General features: G+C 40.3%; 1 protein-coding gene across 1 annotated transcript in view; it reads right to left on the bottom strand.

Moving 5' to 3' along the window:
• HSD17B12 (hydroxysteroid 17-beta dehydrogenase 12) overlaps positions 1-13,590 on the bottom strand; it is a 160,122-nt gene that overhangs the window by 42,852 nt on the left and 103,680 nt on the right. The window contains exons 5-6 of the mRNA XM_065404110.1: positions 11,862-11,926; positions 10,049-10,093 (exon numbers count right to left, since the gene is read on the bottom strand). Coding sequence (XP_065260182.1) covers positions 10,049-10,093; positions 11,862-11,926 — 110 coding nt within the window. The remainder of the gene's footprint in view (positions 1-10,048; positions 10,094-11,861; positions 11,927-13,590) is intronic.

Genomic DNA, 13,590 nt, shown 5'->3' on the forward strand with positions numbered 1-13,590 from the left:
CTGTCCAAAGCCCTCTAGCGGAGTCTTTTGCACAGTGGTTGTATGTTGTCAGAAACCTGATTAGCCATCTTTTAGAACACCCTCCCAGAGCCCAAGCCACAGAGTCTTAAATAGGTGCTGCACTAATATTTCATTCTGGAGCAGTCTAACCTCTCTAACCACCCCACTGTAATTTCCTCATCCCATTCCCGCAGAAAATATCAGTACAGGAAACCCTTCCACAAACTGGAGATACTACCCTCTAAGCGCAGTGTAAATGGAATTAAATTGCCTTGGAAGTGGGGGTTAACCTTCATCCCTCCCAAGTAAATAATGACATCAGGCCTCAGATTTAACTGAAATCTGTGGTATGAAGTGCCTTCAGTTAGTTTAGTATATTGCACACATGGAAAATATGGAGGTTCCCTGTAACTTATGGAGGTTCTTCAAGATGTCTGGTCTCTATCTGTATTCCACATTTGGTTATGCATGTGCACATGCACCTGAGATCCGCGATTTCTAGCAAGTAACATCAGTTGGTCCACACCTCAGCAGTTGTTCTTCTTGTACTCTGAACCAAGGGTACATACAGCGATACAGACCGATGCCTCAAGTTCCTCTTACTGCTAATCAGAAGGATCCAAAGCAGAGGGAAAGGCGGGTGGATAGTGGAACACAGATAGGGACCACACATCTTGAAGAACATCCAGTTACAGGTAAGTAACCTACCTTTCTTTGAGTGCTGGTCCCTGTGTGTATTCCACATGTGAGTGATTGATAAGCAATATTTAAACAAGAGGGGGTGGAAGGATGCAATTGGTATAGATGCCTGTAGTACTGCAGTCCCAACAGCTGCATCTGCAGAGGAGGCTTGAACTAATGCCTAATGCTTTGTGAACATATGGATGGAGCTCCAGATATCTACTAGGTATTGCTCGTAGAGATGCTATTAAGGTTGTTTGTGTTCTAGTGGAATGGGCTCTCACCCCACCTGGGAGAGAAATACACGCCACTTGATATCAAAATGACGCAGCTAGAGATACACTTAGTCTCTAAGCAGATAATGCCTAGCCTTGCCATCATTCCACTGTAGCAACAAATTGCCTTGGTGATTTTCTAATCCACATTGTCCTTTGCAGGTATAACGCCAGACCTTGTCTGATGTTGAAAGAGTGAAGTCTACTCTAACAGGAAGCATGAGGTTTTTGGGAAGAATTCCAGTAAATTCAAATTACTTTAGGGATGAATTTCAGGTGAAGGTGAAGGGAAACCTCCTTATGAAAAATGGTGTACAGCATGTCTACCAGGAGTGCTCCCACTTCACTGATCATTCTGGTCAATGTGATGGCAACTAAAAAGGCTACATTCATGTAAAGATGGGACATAGTCTATGGAGCCGGTGGTTCAAGTGGTGGTGTGGTAAATACTTACTGTATGAGGTTGAGGTCCCATTGTGGTTCACGTTTCATCACCGGTGGGAAGGTCCTAGGTAGGACTTTCAGGAATCTAGTTATTGTTAGGTGAGTAAAAACAGAGTGTCCCTCTACTGGAGGATGGAAGGCACTGACTGCTGCTAGATGGGCCTGCAGGGAACTAATGGAAAACCCTGATGTTTTCATGGACAGGAGATAGTCTGAATAGACTGAATGGTTTCTGAGCATGAATGTTCTAAGATCTGATGCTCATCCAAACACCAGGCCACGACGTGAAGGAAGCCTGGGTTGGGATGTCAGATCTTGCCATTCTCCTGAGCTAGTAGATACTGGAAGGGTCAGATGCTGATGGGAGAAGGAGTTGACATTTGCAGAAGGTCCAGAAACCAGAACTGTCTAAGTCATCAGTTGGGTGCTATGAGAATGCCAAGCTGTGTCAGAGCGAATCTTCCACAGAGCTTGTGGTAGCAGACAGATGGGAGTAAAAGCATATCTGAGATGACCTGTCCAGGATAATAGAAGAGCATTTGCCCCTGGAACTGCAGTTCAGAGTGGCCCTAGAGCAGAATAGAATAAACTTCTTGTTTGTTTGGGATCTGAACAGATTCCAGGATGGTATTCCTCACCGTGTGAGGATCTTGTTCAGGATGGAATTGTGTTATCTCCCACTTAAAAACATAAAAACGGCCATACTGGGTTAGACCAAAGGTCAATCTAGCCCAGTATCCTGTCTTCTGGTGCACACAAATGTTAAAATGTACAAGGTTTATGTTGCTGTGGCCATCTTGCTTCTAATACTAGAATTCTGCATCTAGAGAGACAGTCATGTTAAATATGGGGAAACTGCTGCTGGGCTAGAACTCATTCTCCTAGCTTTCAAGACAAGTGCTGCTCTGGAATTTAAGGAGTTTACCCATCTCTTTAGTGTGTAATCAGAGTGCTAGAGCACTCAAAAGAATTTTAATATTCCCCTACAGTTAAGATAGCTTTTCCTTGGATTTCACATACACAGGTCTGGGACAAAGTTACAATAAGCTAGTAGTAATATAAGTTTCTGAAGAGACTACTGAAATAGTTTCCTGTGGTGTAAGATGTTGTACATCTTTATTTTCAGAGAACAAAGAAAGAAGTGTCTGCCACTAGAATGTAGTTTATCGTTCAAATGCTCTGCAGGGAGATGAAGCAGCAAGACCATTGGGTCAAACCAGAGGAACAGTTTATAGTTTGGGAGCATAATGTAGTAAAATCTCATTCCATGGGCAAGTTAATGACAGAATGGTAAGGGCAGTGTCATTCAATTTGTAAAAGTGTATAGAATCCTAATTTCAATGGTGTCACCCTCTGCGGCGTGGCAGGGGACACACAACTCGCTGCACCCTATGCTCCCAGCTCCAGGTCCTCCAGTTGGTGGAAATTTGGATAATATAATGTTGTTGGAAATAGATCAAATTCAGTATCATTCAAAAGTCCTCTCTCCCACAAGCACAACAGAACCAAACATGACAAACCTAGAACAATTATTTAGATAGGTATTTGAGAAAGTGTTTAAAAATCAACATTTTTTAATATTACTGTAACACAAGGATGCACGGCTTACATAAAAGACATTGATATTTGGTCATCCTAGGGAAGTTAGCCTTGACATGGACAAAAAACATTTATTCATCAAAGTCATCATAAGTGTCCTCTCCATGTACGGCCCCGATAGACACAGTCACCATGATCCTCATGCAAGCTGCACTCATGCATCTCTGTACAAGGCAGGCTGCTGGCCAGACATTTGCAGGGTGATGAGCATCTGGTCTTTGCACACAAACATTTGATTAGCTGAAGGGTTGATTCAGAAGTGTGTAGTATTTCACACAACTGGTGAGATCAGTCCATCCTCCAAAACCCACCCATGCCAAATAAGAAAGTAGTTTTGGATGCATTCTATTATCTCAGAGCCAGTCCATTGCTTGGTAATTTGCCCTCTTGATAGCAAGTATAAATGCACCCCTTGTCAGTAGCAATTTTTCTCCATTCATCCGCTTCTTGGGAGACATCCACCAACACAACTCTGCAAGTGTTGTAACGTTAGTCTTCAAATGGTAAACTTAGCATATGAAAGCCTCCAGTGCATTTATGACCACATCAGTGACCATCTCACCTTCAGAGCAAGAAGAGTCTTCAGAGACTGAATCAAATGCATTCCAATAAGATAAATTGGTCTTCTACAGGCAACATTCCAATAGCATCACATCCTCAAAGGGTGTGGAAATCCAGCAGTGGGGTGGCTTTTAATAGTTCGAGTGATAGGAACACATCTCTGAGGGATATATAGAGATTCTGTTCCCCAGCAGCAGGCACAAAAAAAGAATCTTGTGGAAAACTTGGGTAGCATCTCACAGAGCACTAGAATATCTGTGTCTTGTGCAAAAATCTGAAGTTTAACAGCACCTCTCTAATGGCATAGAAGATAAATTTAGTGTCAACCTCCTCACGGGAACTATGAAGAAACTCCACTGAGCAGTGCAAGGCAACAGCTTCATTACGGCATGCAACAACAAAATTTTTAGAGCATTTCTTCGCATGCTGGAGCATTTTTCCTGCAAGGTATGAAGTTAACTCATCCTTTGTGCGGGTATAAGACAGCAGCTTCCTCACTGTGACATTGGAGAGGTCTGTGGAGTCAATGATTTTGTACTGGACAGGTGCAATACCATGGAATCTCTTCTTTCTGTTAATATTTTTAATTGATATCTCTGCATAGTATCACTCCTCAGGTGGACTTTGTCATCAGTCCACCATTTTCTCTGTAGCCTCATAACAAAGTATTCAGCCAAATCTTGGCAGGTATTAACAGTTTCTGGTTTGTCAAGAGATTGTAGCTCAGCCATACCATCTATGATTGCTACTCTGAAAGGCCTCTGTGGCATAAGGTACCAGTTACATTGTCACTAGGTGCTGGCTTAGGAAGACCACGCAAGATGCTTTTTGCTTGGTACATATGCATTGTTCTGTCACATTCAAACATTGATCATGGTACCACGAAGAACTTGTATTTTCCCCAAAGTCTGACACACATCAATATCATGCAGAGATCTGGACAACAACCAGGGGACACACAAACAATGATCTGCCTGCAGTTAGCTCTGTAACAGCACCTGCCACCATGACTGACTTTTTTCTTTTGCATTTGAGAACAGCTTTAGTCTGTTCTTCTTGATTGGAGCCCATAGATGGATGGTGCCTTGGATAATTCTTTGGGGTTTCAAGGCTTTATACGAGTCATGACCCAAAGTATCCATTTGACTGACATCTTTAGCTATCTCATCACTGAAGACTGCTTTCATCATGATATTAATGAGCTCCGGTCCATCATACCCAAATGGATTGTCAGTGCAAGTAAACTCATTCTCTACCTTTAAATTTGCCCCTACTTGGCATTTATCACCACCTAATGAATCTAGCTACTGCTTGGTTATTTCTGGGGAAGTCATCCCAGCCATGATTAATATTTCATTCAAAATTCAATGGACTTCTGGGGTTGTCAGGAAAACCCAGAAAAGAGCATTTGGATGTTGTGTTATGCCCATCAACTTCCCTCCCCAACGACTTTCATTGCTTTGTTTTCATGTTCTAGGGCTTCGTCTAAACCAAATGCAGAGACTTGTAAAAAGCAACAGAGGATCCTGTGGCAACTTTAAGACTAACAGATGTATTGGAGCATAAGCTTTCGTGGGTGAATACCCACTTCGTCAGACGCATGACATCACAAAGCTGATTTTTAAAAATTTTCTTATATATCTACATAATCGTTCAAGAGTTGTCATGTTTGGTACCTTGTGTTCATAAGAGAAAAGATTTTGAATGATACCCAACTTGACCCTTTCTGACAACACTGTATTATCAAAATTTCCACCAACCAGAGGACTTGGAACTGGAAGCTAGGCTATGGGGGATAGGGAGGTGGGGGGAGTGAGTCCCCTTTGCCATGCCACCCAGGGGCACACACTGAAATTATGATTCTGTAGATTTTTACGAATCAAATTACACCTCCCTTCCCTTTTATCATTAGCTTGCCCATGAAATTACACACATTGTTACTGTCCATACACAATCCATACCAGAGACTATAATATGTAAACTGTTAGTGCAGTGTTTCTCTATGACTGGTCCATGGACCAGCGCCGGTCCCTGAGATCTCCCTGACACAGTTTAGGAAGGCTAGTCCTGGGTATCAAAAAGGCTGAAAAACACTGGGACAGTGTCTATGCCCCTTCTACATGTGGACAACTCCCTTTAAAATGGAATGGGAATTACATCCATGCTTCACAAGAATTAACTTTTACAAGCAATTCAGTGAAATGTGTCTAAAATTAAAACTTTTTAAATGTGGGGTTTTATATGCAAAAATCCTTTGATAATTCTCCTACTCCAGGTTGGACAAAACTGGCCTATCAGATCTATGAAAACAGTCACCAATTCAAGTATAAGGAAAGGTCTGTAACCCAGACACCGAGACAGTGCATATGAAGGCAGACACTATGACTGAATCACATCATGTTTCAAGCCTCTTCCATTCAAGTTATTTGTCTTTTGAGCAGAATTTGTTTCTAGGATCTAGCAGGACAAAAGTTTCCTCATTCAAGAACTCAAACTTTTTGAGGGCAAGCTGAAAGGGGAAAGATCCCAGACTGAACTGAGAAAGATCATAGAATATCAGGGTTGGAAGGGACCTCAGGAGGTCATCTAGTCCAACCCCCTGCTCAAAGCAGGACCAATTCCCAACAATGTTTCGATCCGATGTGACCAGATGTAACGAGATTGCTCAACTGATGAGATGCACTGTTCAACTCCCAAAAAATCAGTGGGACTCTCATTTGTCACTACCCCTCAGAGCTATCAAAAGTCATGGAACTACAGACTCTCCTAAGTTTGGACAGAATATATCTGCAGCTGGAAGAAGGTCTTAAATGCTTTCTTCAACACTGACAGAAAACATCTCTCTACTACTGCTTCCCTTCTCTCCTGGTCTGTTTCCTGTGTTTAAAGTTCTAATAGCCATCTCTGGTTTCCCCCTCTCCACAATTTAAATAGTTGATTTCCCACTTATAGACTCATAGACTTTAAGGTCAGAGGGACCATTATGATCATCTAGTCTGACCTCCCGCATGATGCAGGCCACAAAAGCTGATCCACCCACTCCTGGAATAATTCTCTCCCTTGACTCAGCTGTTGAAGTCCCCAAATCATGATTTAAAGACTTCAAGTCGCAGAGAATCCTCCAGCAAGCGACCCCTGCCCCATGCTGCGGAGGAAGGTGAAAAACCTCCAGGGCCTCTGCCAATCTACCCTGGAGGAAAATTCCTTCCCGACCCCAAATATGGCGATCAGCAGAACCCCGAGCATGCGGGCAAGATTCCCCAGCCAGACCCACATTGACCATTGATACTAATTACCAGCGATGGCACGTTATTGACCTATTGACTAAAATCACGTTATCCCATCAAACCATCCCCTCCATAAACTTATCAAGCTTAATCTTAAAGCCAGAGAGGTCTTTCGCCCCCACTGTTTCCCTCGGAAGGCTGTTCCAGAACTTCACCCCTCTGACGGTTAGAAACTGTCGTCTAGTATATGCATGTATAATATTTTCCCATAAGTGTTCTATCTAGGGAGTATCTGCAACCTGAATTTTTCTATCTTCTGCAATGTATTTACTCTCCCCCTTTTTGGTGTTTACAACTTTAAAAATATTTGTTTACTTACAAATATCAGTAATAAATTATGTCATACATTAATAATCCTAGCCAAGATATTACATATGTAGCTCTTGATCTTTTTGTTGCTCTCCTCTGGATTACGTTCAATTTATCAACATCTTTCTGGTAACATGGTGCACCCAACCAAACGCAATTTCCTAAATGTGGTCCCACCAGAGTCAAAGAAGGACCATTGCCTCTTCTCTGTGACATAATATTACTCACACTCATACTCACAAGCATGCAGTCTTTGGCTGCCCTGGGCTATTTTAAACATGAATTTACAACATGATGGGGATGTCATTCCTGTTCCACAGGTTTCCCACTCCTGTGGAATATCTGTATTTTGGATTATTGTCTGCCTATGTTTCTATTCTCTCTAATTCTGTTTTATATCATTTTCCTGTCCTAACTTTTATTCAGAATTTCTAATATAATCTGCTCTCTTTCCGCTCTTCACTAAGGTGTTACGAGTGTACTCTTAATGCCAACAGACACCTTCTTCCCAGCTTGACACATTGATACCTATACATTTTTAAATATTACAGTAAAATTTTAAGTGAGCTACGTGCTTTCCAAACAAAGCAAGATATCATCCTTGCCCCACAGGGAATATTATTTGTTTTCTTTCCACCATTGATTTTTAAGATTGTATTTGCATGGAGACGCAGAGTTGGACTGGAAGAGAGGAACAGCTAATTTCTCATCCTAGATCTGAACTGACTCCTTTTGTGGCCTTGACCAGTCCAACTCAGTCTCATTGCTAAAATGGGTATAATTAACGCCCTGAACACTCCTTTATATAAGTTAATGTTAACCCTTTGAAGATGGAAAGAACTACTGAAGTGCTAAGTATTATTTCCAGCTGACGGCCTTAAGACCCATCAAGTTAAAGCTAACTGGTACCCCACACACATTAATGCAAGGGAAAATATAAAGACTACTTTAGTGTGAGCTTTATACACTCTCCTCTTAATACAGATATAGGGTATGTCGAGGGAAGCCAAGAACTAGTCTTTACTATTAATAGTAATAGAATTTAGATCTTACATAGCACTTATCTATACATCTCAAAGCACTTTACAAAAGAAGGGTAAGTGTCATCCTCATTTTATAGACCAGGAAAGTGAAGTTTAAAAAGGTAAAATGGTTTATCTGATGTCTCACACCAGGTCAGAGGCAGGGCTTTAGGGAAAGAGAAAATATTAATTACAGCAACTGCAGAGAAAGGCTGCTAAAATATAGGAAAATCTGAACTGTTGAACAAACTAGAGCAGTCCCCAAGTCTTCAATCACTGAATAGTGGGCTCCCTCTTCTGGTGTAGTGAGGATGTCACACATCAGGAGAAACTGAAGTCCCCCTGCCCCTTACCCCGGCTACATTTTAGCTCTAGCTGAGAGGTCCCTGGATACTTTACACAAAGTTTTACACACATGTGTGTAGGCATTAATTCTGTATATTAGCTCAGCTGAGTGATCTCTGTTGAAAATCTTTCCTAGGTAAAGCTGTCGATCTGAATCTGGCTTCTCACAAATGGAAATCTTGCAGGAGAGCAACAAGTCTCTGTGGGCCATGATCCAGCCCATCTGACAGAAGAATGGTGGTGCTTGCTGGGGACAACAATGTGCAAAACCACAGGTACAATACCAGTCAGGCTAGTGGGAAAAGGCAGTTGCTGGAATAACTACAACTATGGTAAATTAAGCAACTTCTAGCTTTGGAACAAGTAGCACACTGAAGCGATGTAGAGAAGGGAATTCTTACAGAAGTATTGTTTTGTTCTTTTCCAGCTTCTGTATCTTTTTGGATAGAAATCAGACAACTTCAGACTAAGCCCCTTGGCAGCACGTTGGATGAATTTCAATGTGTTAAAAGAAAACCAAAATTCTCATTTACACAGGTAAATCCTATCCATGCAGCCACAACTCCAACTAAATTCACCCAGTTTTGGTTTCAACAGGAGACAAAAAGTTAACCCTTAGCTGTCAGAAGAGTTGCAAGTTTTCTTCCATCCTATATGCATGAAAGCAAATAGGATCTTAGTGGTGAGTAGTAACATATATTTCTTCCAGCATGCTTCCTCAACTTACCAACATGGATTTCCTAAGCAATAGAGAAGCTGGTATCATCTCCATCTCCTATTAAAAGTCTGATATATTTAGCATACCTGGGTAAAGAAAAAAGTCACATCCTCTTCCCCTGCTCACTGTCCCACACCACAGACTTGGTTTTAATAAAAAAGAAAACATTTATGCTCTTGCACTTAAGGCTGAATTCAGATTGATTTCTTCCAAAAGAAAAAGTAATTGAACTATCAAAAAAATTCAAGATACTATTGAAGGGGAGAGAAATAATTTCAAAAATGGCATTCCAAAAGTTAAAACAGACTCCTTGTACAATAATCCACAACAGCAAGTAGTTTCCTACTTGTTTGTTTATTTCACACAGTGAATACAATATTTAACTGTTGTGCCGTAAGTGCACATGGAACCTTATAAAAAAAATGAAGGACTTCTCTGCCCAGAGAAGCTTACAGTCTAGGACAGCAAGGGATGAGAGATAAGTGCAAGGACATGAGAAAGACAGGATTATGAATGTGAAAGATCATGAGGTTTTGTTTTAAGAACACATCTTACTCTTTTATAGCAACATTTGTGTATCATTTATATTAAGTTGTTTTCTATGCAACATAATTGGAGAACAGTCTGGTGAGCAGGTAGGAGAGTGCAAACTAAACGTAGCAATTCTTGAGAGATTAAAAGGAGGAGAGAAACTGCATAGCTCAAAGGAAGTGAAAGCAATTTACTGGTAGCAAGTGAATCAACATTGTTTATTGTTTTAGAATACTTAAGAGTTTTAAGTGCAAATATCAGTAAGAGGGCACTTACCTTGCAAACAGACATGATGTTAATGTTTATCATTTTATTGATTGTCTGCAGGAAAAAAACAGATTTATAGAAAAAATTATTTTGATAAATATTAAACTGTCCAAGGCTCTAAGTGTCATAACAATTTAAAAAAGCCACATGCACTACAGCAAAAACTCCATCTCCAGCAGGAAATCTAGCAACCTCACTACCCCTTATCTCTGTCAGAATCAGGTATACACCCAGACTGACAAGGGTCTAGGCTGTCAGTCACTTAGATATTGAAAGATATCTCAACACAAACATGCAGTCAGTGTATTTAGTTGTATATACAGTAAGTCTGCTTAATTACCTATGTAATGTAGAGTGAGCACCTGATTTAAATTAAAAAGGTAAGTGGGATAATTTGGCATTCTGGATTGTAAACTAACATTTATCCTCATTTCAGATTGTGTGCTCTGAAGACTACTTTCCTGTGGTCAATTCCTATTCACACCTGCTTCAATAGAAGAGGATGCAGAGAGGCAGTAATAGGGTAGGAAAAATTATGGTTAAGAAAATCTGCAATTGCTTCCAGTGTTAAAGAAACAACTTGGAAGAATAAAAAAAATGAGTGGACTAGTACCGCAACTGTTTTACTGGATTATTTTTACCTGTTTATGAATTCTATTAATGCAAACTGTGCATATGTGTCACAGTTGTGACACACTTCCTTATACTATCACATACTTATACACTCTCCGGTTGTGTAAATTCTGGCTTCCTGGACATGCTGACCACTGAACAACATTAAATCACGATTGCTTTTAATATATTACATACTTTTAAATGGCTATCATTTGCCTATACACCGCTACCTCGATATAACGCTACCCAATATAACACGAATTCGGATATAACGCGGTAAAGCAGTGCTCCGGGGGGGGGGGGGGGCTGCGCACTCCGGTGGATCAAAGCAAGTTGAATATAATGCGGTTTCACCTATAACGCGGTAAGATTTTTTGGCTCCCGAGGACAGCGTTATATCGAGGTGGAGGTGTATATTGCTTAGTCTTTTAGTTCACTTACTGACAAGTTTTTTAGTCATTCGATGAAGATACATTACAACACTTTCAACGAACTGAAGATTTTCAAGCTTATTTAACCGTGAACCCAAAAGAATGAATATGTCCATTAACCTGTTTGAGTTATCAGACCATGAGAATTGAACAAAGGATGGACAAATTTCTAAAAAATATGTATATTTTGAAGCATGAAACTTTGCATTCAGTTTTGTTTATCATGTTCAAATTTAGTATGTATTTAGTACTCACTGAAGTATGAACCCTGGCAATTTGAAAAACAGTATTTAAAGCTGTTATAAAAACTCATGTCCACACAAGTGTAACATCTGCAAATATTCTGTATTTTTTCACATGGATCACTCGCTTTCACTGACTTCACTCACTTTTTAAAAAACCAAGTAAAAGAGTGCAAAAAAGAGTAACATTAAGTTGAGATCATACCCAATAGCCATGAAATTCAGATATGGATCCCATAGCAACTATAGCTCAGTTACATTTTTTACATGTAATTGCAAATGGATAAGTGCAATTTTTTTGTTCTGGAAGAACAAAAAATATGCAAGTATCTAAAAAAGGCTAAGCTTCTAGCATCTCTTTGAATTTCCCAATCTTGTGTGTGTAAGCCTGTTAGCCTTGAAGTTGTATTTCTTACAACTACATCCAGGCTACCCCATTTAACAAGCATTCCATTCTGCACAGAAATCTAAAACAAGTTTACTATTAAGGTAAGAAAACTGCAGAAGAGTTAAGTTAAACATAGCAACACTTACATTATCCAGGTCTGGAACATCAAGAAAATATTCAGGGTAAGTGTATGAAATTCCCACATTGTTGACTGAAACAAAAAACAACAAGTTTTACTTGTTTCTGCTGACTGTCATTCCAATTCTGAAGCTTTGATGACTTGCAATGAGCAGTCTCATTTCAAAGTTAACAATGCCACATTCAGATGTTTTATAACTGTGTCCTTTATGCCCTTGTGGCGTGTCACATTTACTACATTGTACACACACTCACATGTACTAGTGGACAGTGCGAGGGTGAACACATAAGACACTTAAATATAATTTTTGGAATTCTTTTTGACCATATAAATGGTAATTTTCATCTTCCACATGTACTACCGGATTTCTCCTAAGCTTTATAGTACAACACAGGAAACATTCCTGTAAGTGAGGTGGTTATTCCCAATATATAGCTTTCCCCTTTTGAAATTTGCAGCATGCATAGTTAGACCATTTTGCATCTAAAACAAGTTAGCCTCAACATGCTATGCGCAAGACAGTTTGTGTTGGCATGGACCACGTAAACCAGAGACTGAGGCAAGCACTCAATCTACTGCCACTAAATCCACAGTCAAATGCCCTCTCTTCACATAACGATCTTAGTTTGTAGAGCTCATCCACCTTCACATGTTGAGCCTTCCATTCCCAAGTTACAATCAATCATTCTCCAGTGTTTTAATGCAGTTTAAGGTTAATTTATTGGGATCAGAAGCAGGTAAGCAAACTTAATGTTTAAATATAAGCTAATCATTGTAATTCTCACTCAATTTCTATTTTTAAATACAGAGAAGAGAGAAGCAGCCCTTGAACTAGTCCATTAGAGTGCATGAAGACAAGGAACAGCTGGTAACCCAGCACCCTCTATAAGGAATGCAGTACAAACACTTAGGCAAAACTCACGACTAACTGTAGAAGACACCATTATTCTTTACTTTTAAAAATGTTGTTAAAAGAATATTCCCAATTATTTTTAACTTGCATTTTAATCCTTCTCATCCCAAAGACCCTTCTCCTGGACAGAACTGTACCAAGTGTGCAGAGGTACAATTGCGTAACTCACGTGAATTAAATGAAAAGCCAAGGGACACATCCCAATCCCTGGCAACATCCTACATGAAAACTGTTTCGTTTTTGAAAGACTAAACGTGCCAGTTTCCCCACTGCCTTTAGGAGAGGCCTACTTCCCTCCCCACCCAAAACATCTGCAACAAGCTCTCCAGACTACTAGTTGTTCATAGGCCACCACCGTGATTCTGCTCAATCTTGTAATTTCTGTGAAGAAAAAACAGCGCGCACACACACACACAATTTGTAGCAGAAGAGAGCCCTAGAAAGTGAAATACACTGAAATGGACAAATTAACACCACTCCTAAATCAGCAATTGCTGTGTCAGGACAGTAGATGGCAGCAGTAACCAACACGAGCAGCAACCTGCGAGCTCATTGAAGGCACTCTGTCAAAGAGCTTCAATAGCTTGGGGGTGGAGGGGGGGAGCACGAATATGAGTGCAGGAGAAATCTCATTAATGACAATCTTAGTACATTAAGCAGTGCATGTTTTTGACAAAGCTTATCTGCCTTTTGAAAGGGTTTGTGTTTTGCTTTCTCTGTCTATTCAAAGACTCATTACACGGGGATTCACCATAGCAAACTGTTCCACAAGTTGTTTTCACATTCTTCAGATCTGTGAAATCTCCCCCCATTGGCAGCATTT

This window comes from Emys orbicularis, chromosome 4, assembly GCF_028017835.1.
Source record: "Emys orbicularis isolate rEmyOrb1 chromosome 4, rEmyOrb1.hap1, whole genome shotgun sequence".
NCBI classification, from domain to species: Eukaryota; Metazoa; Chordata; order Testudines; family Emydidae; genus Emys; species Emys orbicularis.